Below are 22,349 nucleotides of genomic sequence, written 5' to 3' on the forward strand. Positions count from 1 at the left end.
TGTTTTGCAAATTTTGGAAATTATGTATTTAAGGATAAAAAAAAACCCAGAGCCCCCAGGGTAAAGGTGGTATGTTATGCCCTTGGGGCATATAAGGTTTTTATTGATAGAGTTGTCGTAAGAACTTCAAAAGGCGCTCATTCAATTGCAAATTGAGAGGGCTAGTGCCCTTTTTAATAGTCGAAAGTGATTGGAGGATAACGAACCCCCCTCTGACGCCCACCATTCCCCCAGACACATCCAATAAAAATTTTGAGATAGCCATTTTGTTCAACGTAGTAGAAAGTTCTGGAATTTGGGTCTTTGTGGATGACAACCTCCCCCCCCATCCCTCTGGGTAAGGGTTGTAAGTTATGCCCTGGGGGCATATAAGGTTTTTATTGAAAGCGTTGTTGTAGAAACTTAAAAAGGGATCATTTGATTGGAAATCGAAAGGGCTAGTGCCTTTTTTAATAGTTGAAAGTGATTAGAGATTGACTAACACCTCTCACGCCCGCCATTTCCCCAAACATATCCAATCAAAATTTTGAGATAGCCATTTTGTTTAACGTAGTTGAAAGTTCTGGAAATTAGGCCTTAGAGATTGACAACCACCCATAGGTGTTATAATATATATATAAGGCGTTTATGGAAAGCGTTGTCGTAGAAACTCAAAGTTGGGTCATTCGCTTGGAAATTGGAAGAGCTAGTGCGCTCTTTAACAGTCAAAAGTTATTGGAAGGGTTTACATTTTTATAGTAAAAATTGATGTGGGTATAATTTATTATTTTTGTTGTTGTTGTTGTTTAGACCAGGCCACTTCGTATCAAAGGAGTTGTCGTAGGAACTTCGAAAAGGGCTCATTCGATTGAAAATAGAAAGGGTTGATGCCCTTTTTAAAAGTCGTCTTTTTCCATAATTTTAGTGTCTTTTTCCAGAGTCAAAATTGATTGAAGGACAACTAGCCTCCCTCCAATGCCCTTTTCAGCTGCCCTCCCCCCAAAAAACATCCGACACAAATTTTGAGATAGCCATTTTATTAAAAATAGTCTAACGCTAAAAAAACAATGTCTCCGGGGATGACATAACCCCTCACAGCCCCTGGAGTCACCCGTTGTTTACAGATAGGATTTGTTATTGGGAGAGGGGGTATGTTCGATATCAGATCTCCAAAAAGGCTTAGGGTATTAAGGTGTAACTTTCAAGAAATGTTGAAGGGGATGCGGGGAAAAATAAAAAAAGACACTATGTGCAAACTGATTGTCAAAAGGGCGTATCAGCAATTCGTCAGGAAAGGCTGAGTGTACGAAGTTGAAACTTTCAGTGCGTGTAGAGGTAGATGTTGAAAAATGGTTGGAGGGCAACCAGTCCCCCCTAGGCCCATGTTAGCTGTCCTCCCCCTAGAGACATCCGGTCAAACTTATAGATAGCTGTTTCTTTCAAAATAGTCTAAGGTCTAATAACTATGCCTCTGGGAATAACATGGCCCCTGGGACAAAAGCTGTAAGTTTTGTAAGTTATTCATTGTTTACATGTTTGGTTTCATTTCAGGAAAGGGAGTATGTTTGATCCCAGGTCTAATTTGCAGTTAGACCAGTATGTTTGATCCCAGTAAAACTTGCATGAAATGTTTAGAGGGATGTTGAACAAAATCAAAACACACTATTTGCATACTGGTTGTCAAAAGGGCTCATCAGAAATATCTTAAGAACGAATGAGAGTGTTTCGTTGAAACTTTCTATGCATGTTGAGGGGGGGGGGGTGAAATATGATCGGGGGCAATCATTCCCCTCTTTCCCTTTTTAGATGCCCCATCGTTTACTCTGCTTGAAGTTTGAAATCGCAAGTTTTGTTCAAAATAGTATAAAGGTCTAATAACTATGTCTCAAGGGATGCGAAGCCCACCACAGCCCCTGCAGCAAGAGTTATAAGCTCTGCAATTTGCCAATTGTTACCAACAGGATGTATCATTGGGAAAGGTTGGGATGTTGAATTCTGGGTTTGTCCATAAAGGCCAAGGGTATCAAGGTGACTGTTGGAATGTTGAGGAGGATTTTGAACCAAATCAGAAGACTATGAATATCCAGGTTATCAAAAGGGTGTATCTGCAATACCTCAGGAACGAATGAGGATATGATTTATAAATTTTCAGTGCATGTTGAGATGGATATTGAAAAGTGATTGGAGGGTAACCAGCCCCCATCCTTTTCGGTTTTCCAAGATTCCCCCTCCCCCCAAGCAATGATAAAAATTTTGTAATAGCTAATTTGTTGAGAATTGTCAAAAGTCCAGTAAATGTGTTTAAGGGGATGATATGGTAAGGGCTGTAATGTTTGCAATCTGTCCATTGTTTACATATACTATTTAGTTTATGGGAATGGGGGAATGTTTAATCCTGGTGGGGCCGAAAATTCCAAGGATCTTATGGTGAAACTTAAGGGAATGTTGAGCTAAATCAGAAGATACCATATGCACCCAGGTTATCAAAAGGTGTATTTGCAGTATCTTCGCAACGAATAAGAGTATTAATTGGAAACTTTTAATGCTACTACTACTATTATTGTGACGGCGACATCGACTATTTGTGGCTACCACTGTGACTACTTGCGACTGTGAATTGTTATTACGACTTTACCTTTGACTGCAACCATTTGTGACTATCACTCTCACTACTTGCGACTGTGACTGTGGGTACTTGCGACTGTTACTAACTACGATTGTAACTGCTTGTGACTACTTAAGTCTGCAATGTTACTGCGACTCCGACTGTGACTGCGACTATTTGTGGCTTCCAGTATGACTACTTTTGGCTGTGACTGCTACTCGGACTTTGCCTGTGACTACGTATATTTGTGACTACCACTGTGACTAATTGTGACTACGACTGTTACTGCGATTAATTAGGCCTGGGATTGTGACTACTTGTGACAGTGACTACTTGCTACTGCAACTCTAACTATTGTGACTTCACTACTGTTACTACTTTGATTTTTACTGTGACTGCTACACCTACTGCTCTTGCTAGCACTACTGCTACTACACGACTTTCAATGCTATTGAACTGAATCAAAAGAGTTTTAGTGCATGTAAGTTATCAAAAGGGCATATCTGCAATAAATCAGGAATGGTCAAGATTATTAAAGCTAAAACTTCAGCGAATATTGAATATAGGTTGAAATCAAAAGACTATATGCACCCATGTGCTCAAAAGGTTTTATTTATAATATATCAGGAACTACTTTGGGTATCAAGTTGAAACTTTCAGAGAATGCTGAAGTGAGTGTTGCATTAATTAAAAAAAACGCCAAATGCATCCAGGTGATCCAAAGGGTGTATCTGGGCATACCTATATTGATCTTATGATGAGTAATGGGTATTAAGTTGGAACTTTCAGTGACTGCTAAGGGGTATTTTACACTATGCGCTATCAGGTTGTGGAAACGGCATATCTCAAGAACAGTTAATGGCTATTAAATTGAAACTTTTAGGGAATGCTAAACTTAAAGACATCATGGACACCCTGGTTGTCAAAAGGGTGTATCTGCAGTATATCAGGAACTGCTAAGATTATCAAATTTGAACTTTCGGGAAATATCGACTTGGATGTTGAACTAGATCAAAAAGCACTATGTGCGTACTAATCGTCAAAAGGGTGTATCTGCAATATCCCAGGAAAGGCTAAGGGTATTTAGTTGAAAGACGCAAGGAATATTTTGGGGGATGTTGAATCAAATCAAAAGATACTGTGTACATCTAAGTTGTCAAGAGTGTGTACAATATCTCATAAATGGCAACGCTATTAAGTCAAAATTTTCAGGGAATGTTGAGGGAGATATTCAAATAAATAAAAAACTCTATTTGCATCTAGGCTGTCAAAAGGGTGTGTGTGAAGTATTACGAGGACGGCTAGGATATAAAGTTTTAACCTACAAGAAATTTTGAGATTAATGTTGTACTCAACCAGAAGACATTGTACGCATGCACTTTAACAGAATAACATTTTTTCCACGCCTTACCTTAGAAACACTCACGTCGAATTCACAATTAAAAGAGTTTAAAGAGTCGAAAATAAAGGGTTTCGATTATATTATCTACAGATTAGTGTTGAATCAAAATCCTACTTCAAGAACCGTTCCTAACCTTGGTATGAAATTAACCAAAATTTATACAGTAACTATATTAAATACAATCAGAGATAGAGCTCAAATCACCTTATAAAACTTAAACTTAAATTAGAATCCGATATCTTAATTTTTAAGCCAAAAACTGGAGAAATCTTCATTGTATTAACCAATGATAAAACTTGCAATAAAAAACGAACATGAAATTAATTAAAAACAAACTTTCCGAAAAAGAAGATTTTTTAAGGAAAAGTAAAGAGCCATATTAAAGCTTAAGACAAGCAGAAATGAAGTTTTATTATAATTGGGAGAAAATATAAGGAAGAATACATAGCTATTCATATAGTTTGTACGGGAAGGATATTTGGGGAGTTCGGGATAATTGTATAGTTCAGGAAGAATAAATACAGTTTTCAATACTTCAGAAGGTTATGGTTAAGAGGGAATGCCCACAACTCTTGTTTTTAGTACTCTCTCTTCGTTTTAATTTTGACTTGAATACTCATCTATTGATATGTGTTAACTTTTTATGTTTGATGTGATTATTCATTTTAATTTTTTCGTTTTGGGTTTTAATTTTTCTTTGACAGTAGTTTCTAATCGTTTTTAAGGTTGAATTTTTGTAGGACTTTATTTATGCTTGTTGTAAGTTTTGATATGGATCTTTACCTTGAAATTTTTTTTTGAAAACTGCACTGTCACAAACAGTACATTATATTTGACTCTTTGAGAACAAAGCATTGTTCTGACACCATAGAGCACAATTTTTTTATGGGAATGTCAAAGACAGAAAAACGGACATCGGATCTCGGTTCAAACAGACATCGGATTGCGGTCCGAAGATTCTTCAGTTTCGTGCCTGTAATGGTGGATTGAGGATGTGTCCATTGTGATAAAATGTCATACGAATTGTGACGCTTTCAACTTTTTTAGATTCAGACATTATTCTGATGTCATAGAACCTGTCAGTTTGTGATTGAGAGCGTCATTGGTTGAGCCCCCTCCCCCTAAAAAGGAAAGAATGAAAAACCATATTGGAATTGTATCTAGTCATTATGCAATTGTAATGTTGCAATTGAAATAATTCAGAGTCCCCTGTGATGGTAAAACTGTTAGATTGAATCACCTGATAAGATACCCAATTTAATATGGCATCATGGGTGAGCTGTTAAAACTGTTATGAAATAAATGATCTAGATAACTAAATACCTGAATGTTTTATATGGTGATTTTAGAACCAAACTTCGTAGTGACCACAGTTGTACACATGATATAATTGACCAGATCCATCTTGGTGAAGTAAGTGACGTCAGAATGCATTTAATTGACGGCTAAGCTAATCGGGCCTCAATCGTCGCATGGACTTCACCTCATTGTACTAAATGGAACCAGATTAACCATATTCTTATTAGAAAGAGACACAGATACTGTCTAGGAGATTTTCAAATTGTTTGTGATGCCATTTTGTTTTCTGACCACCAACTAGATATGGATAGTTTTAGGTTAAAGCTTAAGACTGTTGCTAAGCGTAAAAATACTATGAAAGTGTTAGATATTCAGAAGCTCTAGGATAATTAAGTGATAAAAGCTTATTGTGTTATAAATTCCTTATAAATTTGTAAGCCCAACATGCGCTGAAACATCTGTCCCAGTTGACGAGAAATGGAGCATATTTGTGGATTCTGTAAGAAGTGCCGCTAAAAGTCAGTTGTTTATACGAAAAAGAAGAGTGATCGTTGCATTACAAATGACTACTGAAAACTTAGGCAGGACAGAAAGGAAGTAAAGATCCAGCTGGAATCCTGTAATAGTAGTGTCACCCATAATTATAAAGACTACCTCATTCCCAATGCAAACTAACCTACAATGTAGTAAATCAGTCCACAACAAATGATACTTTGCTTTTTGGAGGTGAAGGCAGCCGTGGCTGAGGCAGATGCCGGTAAAGGTGTTAGTAGAATAGTGCACCGAATCATGAAGGAGATCACTGGTGATTTCCTGGAGCCTGCATTTACTGCTGAGAGTAAAACGGGTGGGATACTTATGAGGAAGAAAGATATTGATGTTGTTGAAGTGAAAGATATTTTTCCACTTTGGAATCCTATAGAACCTTTGTCCAGATTTTCACTCTTCTAACTGTATATCAAGGCCGATCCTATTGACCTGTTGGAAGTGAAAAATTGTACTATGAAAGTTGAACAACGGAAAAATTGCCAGACTTGATGACCTGCAGCCCTAATTATTGAAGTACTGTACCTTGTCTTTGCGAAACTTCTACACGAAGTCTTGAATCAAATTTCAGAACCCGAGTCTCCCCACAGATTTGTTAATAGGGTTCATTGTTAAAAGATTAAGTCGTATTCTACAATAATTGGGGATGTTTCACCTTGCAGTTCATAGGAAGCAGTTCTTTGTTTTCTTTCTCAAATACTACTGAATAATATTCAGGTGAGAATTAACAAGGCCATTAGAGACGAACAACTTGGTATTTGGCCAGGTAGGTCATTTGCTGATCTGATATTCAGTGTAAAAATACTAATTGAACGTTTGAAAGAGTGGCAGACTTAAATATTAATAGCGTTTATTGACTTCTTTAAAGCTTTCGAATCTGTTCAGAGGCAATCGCTATGGAGAATACTATGATACTATGGCCATATCGAAAGGGTTCTTATTTTAGTTTCAGTGTTTCTTTTTTAGGTTTGGTTTTTATATTCTCCTTGAGACTTTTATCTGCATTTCTTTGTTATTATTCTGCACTAAGGACGGTTGAGCGGAGGTCTCAACCGAAATATTTGCATAACTTTTTCTTTTGTTTTTCACTTGCTGTTATTGTCTGGGTTTCTCTCTTTGCGATTTTTTTTTTCGTCATCATAAGCTAGTGTGGTCTCAAAAATTATTTACCAAACTAAGAGAAATCTATGATAACTTTACATACTATATAGAGTTGAGGCTTGTCCTAAGTAACACCGTCCCCTGTTTACTAATGTATTATTGCCAGAGATGGGCACTGGCAAAGCAGCTTGAGAAACAATAACAATGTTTTGAAAATAACTGCCTCCAGCGCATCATGGGAATCCCCTGGTGTGATAGAATTACAAACACAATCCTAAGTGGTAGATGGTGGTACTGGGGCCACGTGGTCCTTATGGGCGATGGCAGGCTCCCCTGTACTGTTTGCCCCTGGGCTCCCCTTGATGTTAGAAGGTACGGACGAAAGAAAATAGTGCTCGGCCCATGCTTAGGGAAGGATGCTATGCTAGCAGGAACATCTTTAGAAGGCCTGTGACTGTCTGTGAGCACAAGATCTGCGGAAGTCGTCGTGGAGAGGCGTGGCGTGGGAGGAGCCAAGTCTAAGTAAAGTAATTACGTATTGATATGGATCTGAAAACCGGTGTGTTTCTCAGCTACCCAGTTGCAATCTTTGCCTGGATTTAGTGTGCGTAACAAGCAGACTCTTAGCCAAATTTGAAAAAAAAGTATGTTTTTCAAGAACTTGTCTCTGCACAGAATCCTTGAGAGAGTGATAAGTAAGGGAAAGACTGGGGAGATCTTCAAAACATCTTCCCATGCCCTAATTTTGTTTCTATTACCCGGTTCAACAACCTTCTAATTAAAAAAAAACTTCTAAACTAAGTCGTTAATTCCAACCGACAATATTTGCATGTGGTTAGGTGAGCTTTTTTGATGATTTATTTATTGACCACCCACAAATTTATTCTAAACTAGATGCTCACTAACAGAACATCTATTTTCAGTATTTTATTTTTCGACGTGACCGAAATGTCTATTTCCTGATAAACTTGAATGTGGATATTTCAGACTTTTCAGAATTGGAAAAGCATGCATCGGCCTTATGTATTTCTCTTATTATGTGACTACAATAAATAAGAATTGATCTGAGTTTGAGTTTATTTTATTGTGACTACTTGAAAAGTTTTCAGATACTATTTGTATTTGGCACAATTTGTTGTTCAAATAGTAAGTAGTCTTTGTATTTTCAGTGTTCAGTGAAATAATGAGACCAGTTAAAGATCTACGAGAAAACCTGTTATCAGTTTTCACTGAAGCACTTCTTGGTGATGCGCTGGCTGCTGAGTATATGATCTGTCATCTAATTTCAAGTGTGTAAGTATGCTTGGTTTGTTTCTAATTTAGTACTGCGCAATTTTGCAATGGTCACTTAAAAATAAACATATACAAGATCAGGGTTGCCACCTAAAATGTTTTTGTATATGTTTTAGCACTTTTTTTTCACGATACGGCCGGATAATACGTCTTAAAAAGGTCCTTATCCGCAGTATCTTTTTTAAAATTACAGTACAATTAGTAAACTGTAATAGAGCTCAGTGCAAACTTCATTTTGGATTTTCAAAACAACGAAGAACCAGCGAAGAAAAAAGAACTTACTTTATACCTGTCACATTTACTGAAGCATACGTATATTTTCTCTATTTTAGTATTTATCTATAGAATTTTGAAAGGACACCAGTAGAATTATTTGAAGGGGAAGGGGGCCTTCAAGGTTTTTCCATGGGATAAAAAGTTTGAACAAGAGGAGAAACGAAACAAGGACAGTTGTTTTGCATAAACCCTGAGCAACCACATAAGGTTAAGCCCTCTTTAAACTTCATATTTGTTGTAGCATGAATTCAGGAAGTTTTTTCTGCTGTTCTCCTGCTATTATAATTCTCTTACGTATTTTATGGGTTTTTTTATTTTGATTATGAGTGTGTCAAGTTTTTTTTTTTTTTTTAGCCCTTATGAGCCCTGAATGGTCATTTGTTTGTTTGTGTTTTCCCTCAAAAATCAAAACAATACAAAAATGACCGCACACATTCTATAATAAAAACAAATCTTAACCAGATTCAGGAAGAAAAATGAGACAGAGGATCTTTCTAGATGTTTTTCGTATTCTCTTTTATTTTATTTACAGTGTTTAGCCCTTATATTTTCATTATAAGAATAATTCTCTTTTATATGGGGTTATATTATCCTGTTTCGTCCAAAATTTGCGTTTATTAATCACAACCTGACCTGATTGCATAAAAATTCGCTTAAATTAAAATCACTACCAAAAAAATTGTGAAGCGTCTAAAAAACTTACTAACACGCTTTGAGAAGGTTGGCTGGTCAATGAAAAATAAGCGGCATTAAAAGTATGCAATAAAAATCCAAACATCACATCAATTCGTCTGTGATAATTAGAAGTGCGATATGTGCCATTTCGATCGAAAATGAGTTATATATGTGTCGTGAGTAAACTCAGCATAAGGAATCGAATGGTGCGGTCAGAATTGTTCCATCTTATACCATTACGAAGATGAAAAGAAACATATGCCAGTTTTGACAGAAGAGGATTGTCTTATGGAGCTATAATGATATTTGTCTTCTTTTTTGTCAAGGAAAAAGGAGACATAAGCCAAAATAGATTAATTTTGAATTCGCTCAGAGTCCTTTTGATAGAAGAGGATAGGAATTATCTATAGGAAAAAGGAGACATACGCCATCAAATGAAATAATTTTGAATCGCTCGTAATGTTTAAATTTACTTTATACCGCTGGAAATAGCATAAAAAGTTGGTGTTTAGAATATGTGCCCTTTATCTCCATTAGTCTCATCCTTCAGAGTGACCATTGCGGGCAAACTTTTTTTTTGTTTTTTGAGTCTCCTGAAAAGTTACAAAAATGGCGTATGTCGCACTTTTAATTATCACAGACGAATTTTCAAAAGATATAAAAAGCAAACTGAAAATAAAGGAGTATATGGAGTTTAGTTAGAGTAAAACCACTTAAAATAGAGTTAAATCCTAGCATTAGAAACAAAAGAAGGTGTGAAACTCCTTTCATTATTGTTCATTTTGCAATAAATCTGAGTTGTAAAAGGGAACTTTTGACCTCTCTCCTTTGGAAGACGATTGCTAATTAGGTTCTAGGTATTAATTAAAGCTTTCCCGCCAAAGCTGATACAAAGGGTTTTGTGACCTGCTGCGTAGGGTAACTAAGGCGATCCTCTTTAGAAGAGATGGATAGTTCATTTGCGCTTTAAAAATGACTTTAAATAAGTTTTTAGACCGCACTGCCTTTCCATTTACTAAATCAAACAATTGAAAATATAAAAAAACGGGTATATTATTTTCAATAAGACAGCGGACAAAAAACAAACAAACTTTTAATAATAAGAAAAAGGTATATTATAAAAAACGGTGTATTCTACCTTTTTTTCTATATTTTCATTTGCTTAATTTTATAAGAATGCTCTCTTTTGAATTACTTCTATTCGTATTTATTTTATCAAGCTAACGTCAAACGGGACACGCTTATTCCAATAGCGGCCCGACAAAAGATATATAAAGGAGGAGAATATTTTTTGCTTGGAGTAATTTTTTTTAAAATAAGTTTAAGAAGAGTAAGGGATGGTGGTGTCAATTCAGGAAAATGTAGTGATGGAGGGAGGTAAAATTTATTTTTCAAAATAGGGGGGGGGTACTATTTTTTTTAATTTTTCAAATAAAAATGTCCAAAAAAGGTAATTTCAATTGGATTACCAAAAAGATATTTTTAAAAAAATCTACAGAGGAATCTAGGGGGAAATGTACCCCCTGCCAATTAACCCCCCTGGGAAGGGATAGTTTAGCCTGTTTTGTATGTGGATATCCCATTTAAGATTAGATGACAAGATAATACTGATAAATTTAGACAAAGTGTGGGGGGAGTATCAGAGTTTAGAAAGATAGTGGGCTATTAAGGGTTAAAAGCTGAGTCTCCATATTTTTTCAGCTTACATTTCATGTTGCTAGTTGAACCTTCATTGGGATTGTTATTAATAATTTCAGATTTTTCTCGCGTCGAACTGCGTGTATACTTGTTGTAGCCATAATAAAGGAAGCACTTCTTTTCTGTTTTGGAATGTTCTGCTTTCATAATTCTCTTACTCTTTTGTTTCTCGTTTATATTTTTTTTTATTTATATTTTGAAGGATTGCCTCTGGCTAATACCATAAGTCGTTTATTTTTTCAGTAAATTATTTCATTATTTTATTTTCAGTCTACTTATAGTTTTATTAAAATATTAATCGTCTTATATTGGGGATTTTTACCTTTATTCTATATATGTTGTTTCTAATTACGGTCTGGCCTACCCACGACTATTCTATGAATAGTGTATTTGTTTTTGGCTGTTTTTTCAATGGTATTAGAGAGGTATTGCCCAAGTCATGTACTATAATCATGGTAGCAGCGACAGCTGCCACCTAGTAGAGTGGAAATTCCGACGCTAAGTAACCAAAACTTTAAAAATTCGTAAAAAAAAACTTGCCTTCCTGCCAAGAGAAGAAAAAGTAAACGCAAAACGCCAAAAATAAACAATTCTAAATAATGGCACCCACAAAAGTGCAATCAGTACATAGCCACTTAAATTATCGCTCATTTGTTTGCTGGATAGCATTCCCATATCGCGTGGACTGAGTCCGTAGTGACAGAAAAATGAGGAACTTAGCATAATTGCAAAAGCTGTATTTCTTAATAAACAATTTTTATTAAACATATAAGTATTCGATAGTTAGACTCTGCAACTATTCAAAGCAGTTTTGTTGCGTAATGAATTGTAAAAAGGTTCCTGTTGGTGGTATTTGGTTCATTACATATGTTTGTCTAAATACCGCAATTCTGTACACCAAAAGCTCTGATTGAGTCCAAAAAATAAGCACTAAAAAATCAAGAATTAATTAGCTTCCTTGAAGATTCTTGCAAAGTATTAGCAAAGTAAAAAAAAAGATGAAAGAAAAAACCTAATAACGATCAGTGCATTTTCCAAAAGAAGGGGCCAAAAACAGAAAAAAGCAAATTTTCAGATTTATTTCTTGAGGATATTGGGGCCAACCACATCCCCCTTATCTACAGGTATTATTGGATAGTAAAGTGGGTATTATTTGTAAAATAAAAAGAAATACACCTGCATGGAAATACATTTTATTTGTCGAATTTGATCTTATCTTTTGTTTTATATCTTAAACGAAAAGACCATTTGTCTATACAAAATTTAAGAATAATTTGTTTGATATAAAAACTTCTCCCTATTGTAACCAAGCAAAGTACTGTGTTTGTTGCTCATATTCGACTTTATAATTCAAGGTATATGCGACGCGAGCTAATGGCCCTTGGTAAGCTGTCCATCAATCTCACAAACGTGCCGACCAGCTGTTCAGGCTTCGTACCTGGTCTTGTGAAACTCTTACAGCACTTCACAACAAAGTCTTACCATCTTCCTCTGACTCTTCAAAATCTGAATGGTTTACCATTTATACCCAGGTAGGCAGATCAGTACAGAGTCTGGAATTGAGTATGTAGTATATAAGCGATTCCAGTATGTATGTAGGAAATTTGTGTAGCCTCCCAGTCCAAGAGGTCATGCTGGCGTGCAGATGTGCAGTTATATTCGCCCCACAAAGTGCATACGGTCTGCAAAAATGATTGGTTATTATAGATCGTTTATCCAACAAAGCTAGCAACTTTAGCGTACACCAATTATTTATGGTGGAGGTCAGAGGACTTTTATTGGTAGGGTGGTACCCATGGCTTTAAGAAATCATTTCCATGCTATATATTATGTTTCTCCATAGAAGGTGTTTCAAATAAATATAGTGAATATAGATTTAACTTCTGACTTCTCGTCTTTTGGAAGAAATTTAATGTTTATGAATATATAATGAAGCATGTGATATGGGTGTGGTGGGGGTGGGGGCTATACAAGCTTGTTTATACAAGCTATACAAAATGTTGTTTTCAAAACTATCAAATCCAAGAGCGAAACACAATGACAGTTTAATAATAATAATAAAAAAAAAAAAATATCACAGTGCCCTAAGGATCGATTGGCTTATTGATGCGCCTTTGTTTAAGTAATGAAATTTCCAGTTCAAATGTTTTGAAATTTAATCGGTAAATAAAAAACTTTCCATTACCAACTGTTATAGCTGCAGTAGTCAGAAAAACTGTCATCAAAACACTAGTATGACTAGCGTAAAGAGCAGGAGGTCGAAGGGGGGGGGGGCTTCATAAACAAGATAATGTCTTTCGATTTTTAGTTTTTTCCGCTCTTTCATTCGAAAAAAGAAGCTTGATCGCCAATTTAATTAAAAAAAATTCAAACAGGGTCTGGAACCTTTGCGCAATAAAAAGGACTAAAAACTTTGGAAAGTTTATACCATGTAATGAGACTGTGAAATATTTTTTTTTATAGAGTTCACCGGATCATTTGTCTCTTGCCTCTGCAAAATTGGATTTTGTTCTTTCGATCATGAAAGTAAAGAATCTAGTTATAGGTAAAATATCCCAGCAAAGCCGTTTGATGCCTTACAGGTATTTATATCAAGTATCATTAGAACGGAAGTTTTGTGGAGATCCCGAGAATTCAATTTTAGTACCGTTGCTCTACGGTGGCTGGTCTAATAGTCCAGTACTTGAAGAGGAAAGAAAATAATCCTGTATCGTAAAAGAAAGGAAAACAATTCCTTTTTTTTTGCGTCCTGAAAATAAAACGTCCTCAATACTCAGGCTTTCTGAGCAATTTCAAGGATTAGCATAAAAAGAAGAATCGGTTTCAGGAAGACTCTAATTGTCAGAGTGATTATTTTAATACTACTACTACTACTAACAACTCACCGCAGCACCAAGCCGCCTGAGGCCAACACAGATACGCATGCTCCTCCTCCACCCCAATCTTTTCGAAGCCTCCCTTTTTACACCCGCCCACTTAGTTTCTATTTCCTTTAAATCTTTCTTTATTACGTCCTCCCACACCAGACTGGGACGACCTGCTTTACGTTTAGCCCTAGATGGTTGGCCGAAAAGAACATTCTTCGGCAATCTGTCATCCTTCATCCGCACAACGTGCCCTAGCCACCTCAACCTCTCTTTCATTATAGCCCTAGAGAGCGGTTTTGAGCAACGTATTTCGTATAGCCTGTTGTTTGAAACACGGTCATTATCCCGATCAGTCCGCAAGCAATATTTCCGGAAAACATCTAGCAAATCTTCATCCGCTTTTCGGAGCGTCCATGCTTCAGGGCCATATTTGAGCACTGTCATCACTGTAGCTTCTAATATTCTAATCTTGCAGACTTATCTTCCTATTCTTCCAGACTTTTTTTAACTGTGAAAAAACACCCTGAGCCTTGGCTATTCTATATTTAACATCTTCACTGCTCCCACCATCTTTACTAATAATACTACCAAGGTAAGTGAAGTTGCCAAATTTAATGTTATATATGATGAAAATTAGGAAATTATAAATTTTCATATTATGTCATTTTTCATGAAACTAGTTGCATTACTAGACAAAAAAAAGCAAAAGAGTTTAATGTTTCAAACTAAAATTACCCGTTAAAAGATATCCGTTAAATAGTTCAATTATTTATCCAATTTGAAAGGCTTAGCCTTTCGTTTAAAACATAACTGAGACTAGAATCTTGTTTTTAGAATTAGAATTGTCATAATATCTTATTTTGACAGGAATAATGTGCAGGCGGTAACTCCGACAAACATACCGTTGTTCACGTGCAGGTCTATCTGCTCCACAGGGGGTCAAAGGATGACCCCCTCCTCCAGATAAATTGTCGTCTAAGAAGGCTTGTATTCTTGCAATTTTTCCTCCGCCCCCTTGGAAATATCCTCTGAAGTTTAAGTAGCAAACATGGTATTTTAAAAGAATATTGTATATATTTTAACTCTGATAAAAATATATGCGCAAAGGGAAATACAGGGAGGGGGGAATCATACCCCGCCATTTGTTCGGGAAACCCACCTTCTAGATAAAGTTTTAGCCTAAACACGAAGTTTGTGCCCTTCGCCTCTGAAGGGAACTTCCAATTTCTGATATTTGTTTCTGGTAATTCCAGGAAGGACTACACGATGAATCGCTTAGTCAGTGGTGTACTGCAGCTCAGTGAAAACACTCATTTGATCCTTGACGAAACTGCATTGAGTACGGGTACCTTGGATGCAAATGGTAAGTCTGCTTGTTTAAGAAAGTATTTTATCTAAGCATCAGACATGTACCAGTCTTATTTTCATTTCATAGTTTGTTCTTAGCTTATTTTTTAGTATATGTTTTGTATGTATTACTTCCTTCCTAATGCCTAGATATATAAAAAATTGCTGATTCTATTGGTTTGAATTATTTTTTATACTTGTTTATCATCCACAGCTGGTTCATAATACCGAATAATGTCAATTTGAAAAAAAAAAAATCATAAGACATGAGAACATTCTATGGCTATATCCTAGCCATAGGGGGTGGGAGGAGATGTAATTGTCGCCACAGGGAATATTATATTTAGGAAGAGCGTTGAAAGGGAAATAAAATGGTATTGCATTGTTGCTGTTATTTTAGCTTCTTCAGAAAAGGAATCTCAAATTGTGTTTTTAAAGCCAGGAAGAGTTGTATACTTGTTATTCAAGTCATTACAATGTTGAATTTGAAGCTATTTCTGGCCATTACTTGATTCATTCAATACAACTACGTACAAATCTTTGCCACACATACCCTTTCGAAAGCCAATCGATTTAAGTTCTAGCCTTGTCCAAAGGAACATTTCCGTAATAACTGATGGTGACTTGACTTGACTTTATTTAACAAAAACATATACATAAATTTTATACAAAGGAGAAGAGAGGAATCTCGTAATGTCTCCATTATCAAACAATAGGGGAAAAAAAAATACGCTTCCCGCTAACATAACATCAGAAAGAAAAGAAAATTCGATAAGAACATAACACGATTTAAATTAAACTTAAAGAAGAAATGAGAAAAAAAAAAAAAAAAAAAAAAAAAAAAAAAAAAAAAAACATACATAACTTAACTATCGACTCACGGAGATAGGGATGGGATTTACTTAACAATTTATAAATAAATCAATAATACAATCAATCCCCGCTACTGTAGGCTGAAAGGACCATCTTTTTCAATTTCTTTTTATATATGTATAGTGATGGTGATTTACTTACTAATTCAAATAACTTATATTTATTCGCAATATGAGGAAGTTGATATCTTAAACTTAGTCTGGATCTCTCACTTTTAACAAACGGGAAAAGAAACTTAATCCTAGCTCTTGATAAAAGGCTATGTTTATTTTCAACCAAAAGTTTCATACTATTGAAAAAATGATCTTTATGTTGGATTTTCAAAAACCATATGCCCAAATTAAGGTGCAAAATTTGTTGTAAATCCAGAATATCAAGAAATAGAAAAGCTGCTTTAATTTCATGAAATTTCTGTGTCTTCCTAGGGTGTGCTAAAACATACTCCAGAATTCTTGTTGGTTTATTTGGTACAATTTGGAGTCATTGTAAATTTGAAGGGACATCCAGAATCCAAACAGTCAAACAATACTGGAAATAACAATCAAATAATGAAAAATATAAAGTTCTAATGATTTGGTATGGAAACAGAAATTGGACAAACAGGAGACAAGAGGTATCTTCAATATGATCCAGAAGCTAAGTGCCTTATCTAAGGACGAAAGGACAGTGGCAAGGAAAATCAGAGACATTTGTCTGATGACTGAATTATGCTGTCAATCAGGAGCCAACATCTTGAGCTATATTCATCTGATTAACCAAGTCTGTTGATATATTACAAATATAGAAATGTATATTTCCAACACTGTATAATAAGTTATAACAAATTGTCAATTATTTAAAAAAATGTTGGGTTTACTTTGAGTCACAATACTGTTTTATTCTAGCTACCTCATGCCCCATGCCATAAAAACTTGAAACTTTTTGTAATTAAAAACTAAACAAAATTAATTAAAAAAAAACTTTCCGAAAAATAAGTTTTTGAAAGAAAATTAAAGGTCATTTTAAAATTAAGCTCAGTATATATAAATACCTGTTAAAATCAAACTCAAAACGACCAGAAATTATTATTAAAGAGTAAATGAAACCCAAAACAAACAGAAATTAAATAAACAATCAATGCGAACAAACATACAATGTATATTAATGTAAATGAATAAATAAATCTTAAACGAGTGAAACTTAAATTGAACATGCAAATCAAGTTTGAATCAAAAAAAAATAACTACAACCAAGAGTTTGGGTATTGTCTCACTGCGGTAGCCTGAAACCTACAGCTTCATTGGTGCTTTACTGAACATAAACCATATTACAAATGTTTTCTTTTGTACTTAATATTGAAAATAAATATTAAAATTACAGTAAAATTTTGAACTGATGAGCTTTTAGCAATTAATATCATTATGCATCAAATGTTCAGTTTAATTTATTAGTTCTTTTCAAGATTGGTCAAGACAAATATAGTTTCACTACAAGCAAAATTTGGATACTGCCCCCTTCTTTAACTGTAAAAACCTAAAGCATTCTACGTCATTGGTGCTTCACTGAAAACGAATTACTCTTAAATTACAAATTTATTATTTTCCAGTTTTTACAGCATTGAAAATGAAAATAAAAATTACAGTGAAAACAAATCTTAAGCTGATGGATCTTTCAGCAATTAATATTATTATATATCTAATATTCAATTTGATTTTGTTTATACTTTTCAAGACTGTTCATGACTCATACAGTTTTGCCATTTTTTTTTAACTCTGCCATTTTTTGTAACTAATCGTGTTAGTTTGTTATGAAAACATTCTATGGCTTCTAGGCATTTCTATTTGAGCGGAAAACTGCACCTCAAACTTTGTGGAACATGCATTTTCTTGCATGAAACACCAAAATATAATATAATGTCAAGTTTCGGAGTGTTCCACCACTCGAAAGCAAGTGCCATTGGTATTTTTGAATCCGCATGGTTAATTTAGGGGGTGGAGGGTAGGCTAATTCTCGTAGCAGCCCCATTCCGTCGTGGTTTAGTTCACATTTTCAACACCTGGCGTCCGGACTATCATATAATCTACCAAGCATACAACTACACCAAATCAGTATCAATAAATAAATGAAACCCAAAACGAACAAAAATTAAAATAAATATTAGAGTCAAACTCAAAACGAGCAGAAATTAATATGAGTAGGGTTCAAAACCCCTGTACTTTCTAAAAGCCAGAATATAATTTGTACTTTACTGAAAATAAATTCAAATGAGTTTACTGAAAAAAAAGATGTGCATTGTCAATTTAATATACATATGCTAATATTTATTCCCTAATATCTTAATAAATTTTTGATTTCTTAAAGTTACAAAAGTGAAATTATTTCAAAGAATTTTTTTCAGTAAAGCGCCAATGGCGCAGTAGGTTTTAGGCTTCTGCAGTGAGACGATACCCAAACTCTTGTTGTAGTTATTTTCGATTCAAACTTGATTTGCATATTCAATTTAAGTTTCACTCGTTTTAAGATTTATTTATTCATTTACATTTATATATATTGTATGTTTGTTCGCATTGATTGTTTATTTAATTTCTGTTCGTTTTAAGCTTCATTTATACTTCAATAGCAAAATTTTTTTTTTCGTTTTAAGCTTGATTTTCATATTCAATTTAAGCATTACTCGCTTTACGATCTATTTATTCATTTATATTATTACTTGTTGTATGTTTTTTGCTATGATTGTTTATTTAATTTCTATTCGTTTTTGGGTTTCATTTATTCTTTAATTGTAGTTTCTGGTCGTTTTGAGTTTAAATTATATATATATATATATATTATATATATATATATATATATATATATATATATATATATATATATATATATATATATATATATATATATATATATATATATATATATATAATTTAAACTCAAAACGACCAGAAATTACAATTAAAGAATAAATGAAACCCAAAACAAACAGAAATTAAATAAACAATATATATATATATATATATATATATATATATATATATATATATATATATATATATATATATATATATATATATATATATATATATATATATATATATATATATATATATATATATATATATATATATATATATATATATATATATATATATATATATATATATATATATATATATATATATATATATATATATATATATATATATATATATATATATATATATATATATATATATATATATATATATATATATATATATATATATATATATATATATATATTGACAAGTGATTACAGTAATTCCGAAACCTTAAAAAGGAAAACCAAAAGTTTAAAGCTTAGTAGAAATCGTTGTTAGAAATCGAACTTGCTGTAACAATCAAATATCTTTGAATAGACTGCAATATGAAAAGACATTATATATGGTAAAGAGCAAAAAACTAGTATTTGCAAAAATATTTGTATATATTTGAACAAGGGATTCCAACAATTCAAAAACCTAAAAAAAAAGAAAACCAAAAGTTTGAAGCTTAGTAGAAATCGTTGTTAGAAAACAATTGTTACCGGTAAGAGACGAACCTTAAAGAATCAGGCAGCTAACTGAGTCCAATATTTACAATGGTTTGTTCTCCTAATGATCGTCTTTTAATAAAATTAATAAAAAAAAACTTTCCGAAAAATAAGTTTTTCAAAGAAAAGTAAAGGCCAGTAAACTTAAGCTCAGGAGATACAAATACCTGTTAAAATTTAAACTCAGAACGACCAGAAATTACTATTAAAGAATAAATGAAACCCAAAACGAACAGAAATTAAATAAACAATCATAGCAAAAAACATAAAACAAGTAATAATATAAATGAATAAACAGATCTTAAAGCGAGTAATGCTTGGATTGAATATGAAAATCAAGCTTAAAACGAAAACAAATATTTTGCTATTAAAGTATAAATGAAACTTAAAACGAACAAAAATTAATATTTATTTTCAATACTAAGTACAAAAGAAAACATTTGTAATATAGTTTGTTTTCAGTAAAGCGCCAATGACGCAGTAGGTTTTAGGCTTCTGCAGTGAGACGATACCCAAACTCTTGTTTGTAGTTTATTTTTATTCGATTCAAGCTTGACTTGCATATTCAAATTAAGTTTTACTTGTTTTAAGATTTATTTACTCATTAACATTAATATATATTGTATCTTTGTTCGCATTGATTGTTTATTTAATTTCTGTTCGTTTTGGATTTCATTTATTCTTTAACATTAATTTATGGTCGTTTTGAGTTTCAATTTTAACAGGTATTTGTATCTCCTGAGCTTAAGTTTAAAATGGCCTTTACTTTTCTTTGAAAAACATATTTTTCGGAAAGTTTTTTTTAATTAATTTTATTAAAAGACGATCATTAGGAGAACAAACCATTTTTTAATTTTTTTAATTAATTTTTGTTCGTTTTTGATTGCAAAAAGTTTCAAGTTTTTATGGCATGGGGGGGTGCTTACTGTCTGATTATTCTTGACTTTAAAAAACGGATCTAGAACTTTCAAAGTCTATACGATTACCCTTTGATAAAAACCTTATATATGAACAATAGACAGCTTGCATGACTTGTGGACAGCGATTGACAGTAATGAATGGATTCAAAAAATAGCTCCAATAAGGGGGTTTAGACCATTTCACTTGCTGACACAAAGGGATCACGACTGTTTGGAATTGACCTTAATAGGAATTTTTGTGCCAAAGCAATTTTGCATCTATCACAGAACATGCATTTTAACCTTATAATTGGATAATTATAATAGATTTCCTGTATGTTCTTCCCATACAAAACCCCTTCGCATAAGTTATAAACCCCCCTTCATAAGTTATGCCCCAGGGCATAACTTACAACGCCTACCCCTGGGCCCTGGTGGGCTATGTCGACACCGGAGTTTTTTGTTATCAGAACTTTGAACTATTTTAACAAAATGTCTATCTCAAAATTTTTATCTGATGCATTTAGGGCGTGGAGGAGGGAGAGGGGCTAGTTGCCCTTCAATCTCTTTTGACTCTTAAAAAGTAAACAAAAATTTTCAATTTTCAATCAAATGAGCCCTCTCTAAAGTTTATAGGAGAATCCCTTCCATAACAAATAATATGAAGGATTCGGATAATCGTTAAATTACAACCCTTGCCCTGAGGGCTTTGGGGGAGTTGTAATCCTAAAATACCTAATTTTCAGAACTTAAAACTATGTGTAAAACACTGGCAATCTTAATATTTAAATTCGATATGTTTGAGGAAAACGTGGGCAGCAGAGGGAGGTTATTTGCCATTACAACAGTTTCGTCTATTACAAAGCGCAAAAGCCTTCAGAACTTCGAGTCAATTAAGTCTTTTTCGAAGTTTTTACGACACCACCTTCTATAAACTACGCTGAACAAAATGGGTATCTCAAAATTTTGATTGGGTGTGTTTGGGGGAATTATGGGCGTGGGGGGAGGCCAGTTGCTCTCCAATCACTTTTGACTATTAAAAAGGGCACTAGCCCTTTGAATTTTCCAATTGAATGTGCCTGTTTTGAAGTTTCTACGACAATACCTACTATAAAAACCTTATATGCCCCCAGGGCATAACTTAAAACTTTTGCCCTGAAGGTTGTGGGGGAGTGTCCTCCTCAAAAACATATTTTCTATCTGGAAATCAACTACACTGAACAAAATGGCTATCTCAAAAGTTTGATTGGATGTGTTTGGGTAAATGATGGGCGTGGGGGGGGCTAGTTGCCCTCCAATCACTTTCGACTATCAAAAAGGGCACTAGCCCTTTAATTTCCAATCGAATGAGCCTGTTTTGAAGTTTCTACGACAACGCCTTCTATAAAAAACCTTATATGCCCCCAGGGCATAACTTAAAACCCTTGCCCTGAGGGTTGTGGGGGAGTGTCCTCCTCAAAAATATATTTTCAGTCTGGAAATCAACTACGCTGAACAAAAATGGCTATCTCAAAATGTTGATTGGATGTGTTTGGGGAAATGATGGGCGTCGGGGGGGGGCTACTTGCCCTCCAATCACTTTTGACTATTAAAAAGGGCATTATCCCTTTGAATTTCCAGTCGAATGAGCCTTTTTTGAAGTTTCTATGACAACGCCTTCTATAATAACTTAAAACCCTTGCCCTGAGGGTTGGGGGGGATTGTCTTCCTCAAAAACATATTTTCTATCTGAAAATCAACTACGCTGAACAAAATGGCTATCCCAAATTTTGATTGGATGTGTGGGGGGGAAGGATGGGCGTGGGGGGGGGATAGTTGCCCTCCAATCACTTTGGACTATTAAAAAGGGCACTATCCATTTGAATTTCTAATCGAATGAGCCTTTTTTGAGGTTTCTAAGACAACACCTTCTATAAAAACCTTATATGCCCCCAGGGCATATCTT

General features: G+C 34.1%; 1 protein-coding gene across 2 annotated transcripts in view; it reads left to right on the forward strand.

The window, feature by feature from the left end:
* The window catches only part of LOC148956580 (mini-chromosome maintenance complex-binding protein), an 88,613-nt gene that overhangs the window by 49,906 nt on the left and 16,358 nt on the right, over window positions 1–22,349 (forward strand). For both annotated transcript variants that reach the window (XM_089085991.1, XM_089085989.1), the window contains exons 6-8: window positions 8,102–8,225; window positions 12,230–12,406; window positions 14,995–15,104. In XM_089085991.1, the coding sequence (XP_088942117.1) occupies window positions 8,102–8,225; window positions 12,230–12,406; window positions 14,995–15,104 (411 nt within the window). The remainder of the gene's footprint in view (window positions 1–8,101; window positions 8,226–12,229; window positions 12,407–14,994; window positions 15,105–22,349) is intronic.

This window comes from Artemia sp. Qi Xiang Cuo, chromosome 1 (genome assembly GCF_049724085.1).
Source record: "Artemia sp. Qi Xiang Cuo chromosome 1, ASM4972408v1, whole genome shotgun sequence".
In the NCBI taxonomy this organism is placed as follows: domain Eukaryota; kingdom Metazoa; phylum Arthropoda; class Branchiopoda; order Anostraca; family Artemiidae; genus Artemia; species Artemia sp. Qi Xiang Cuo.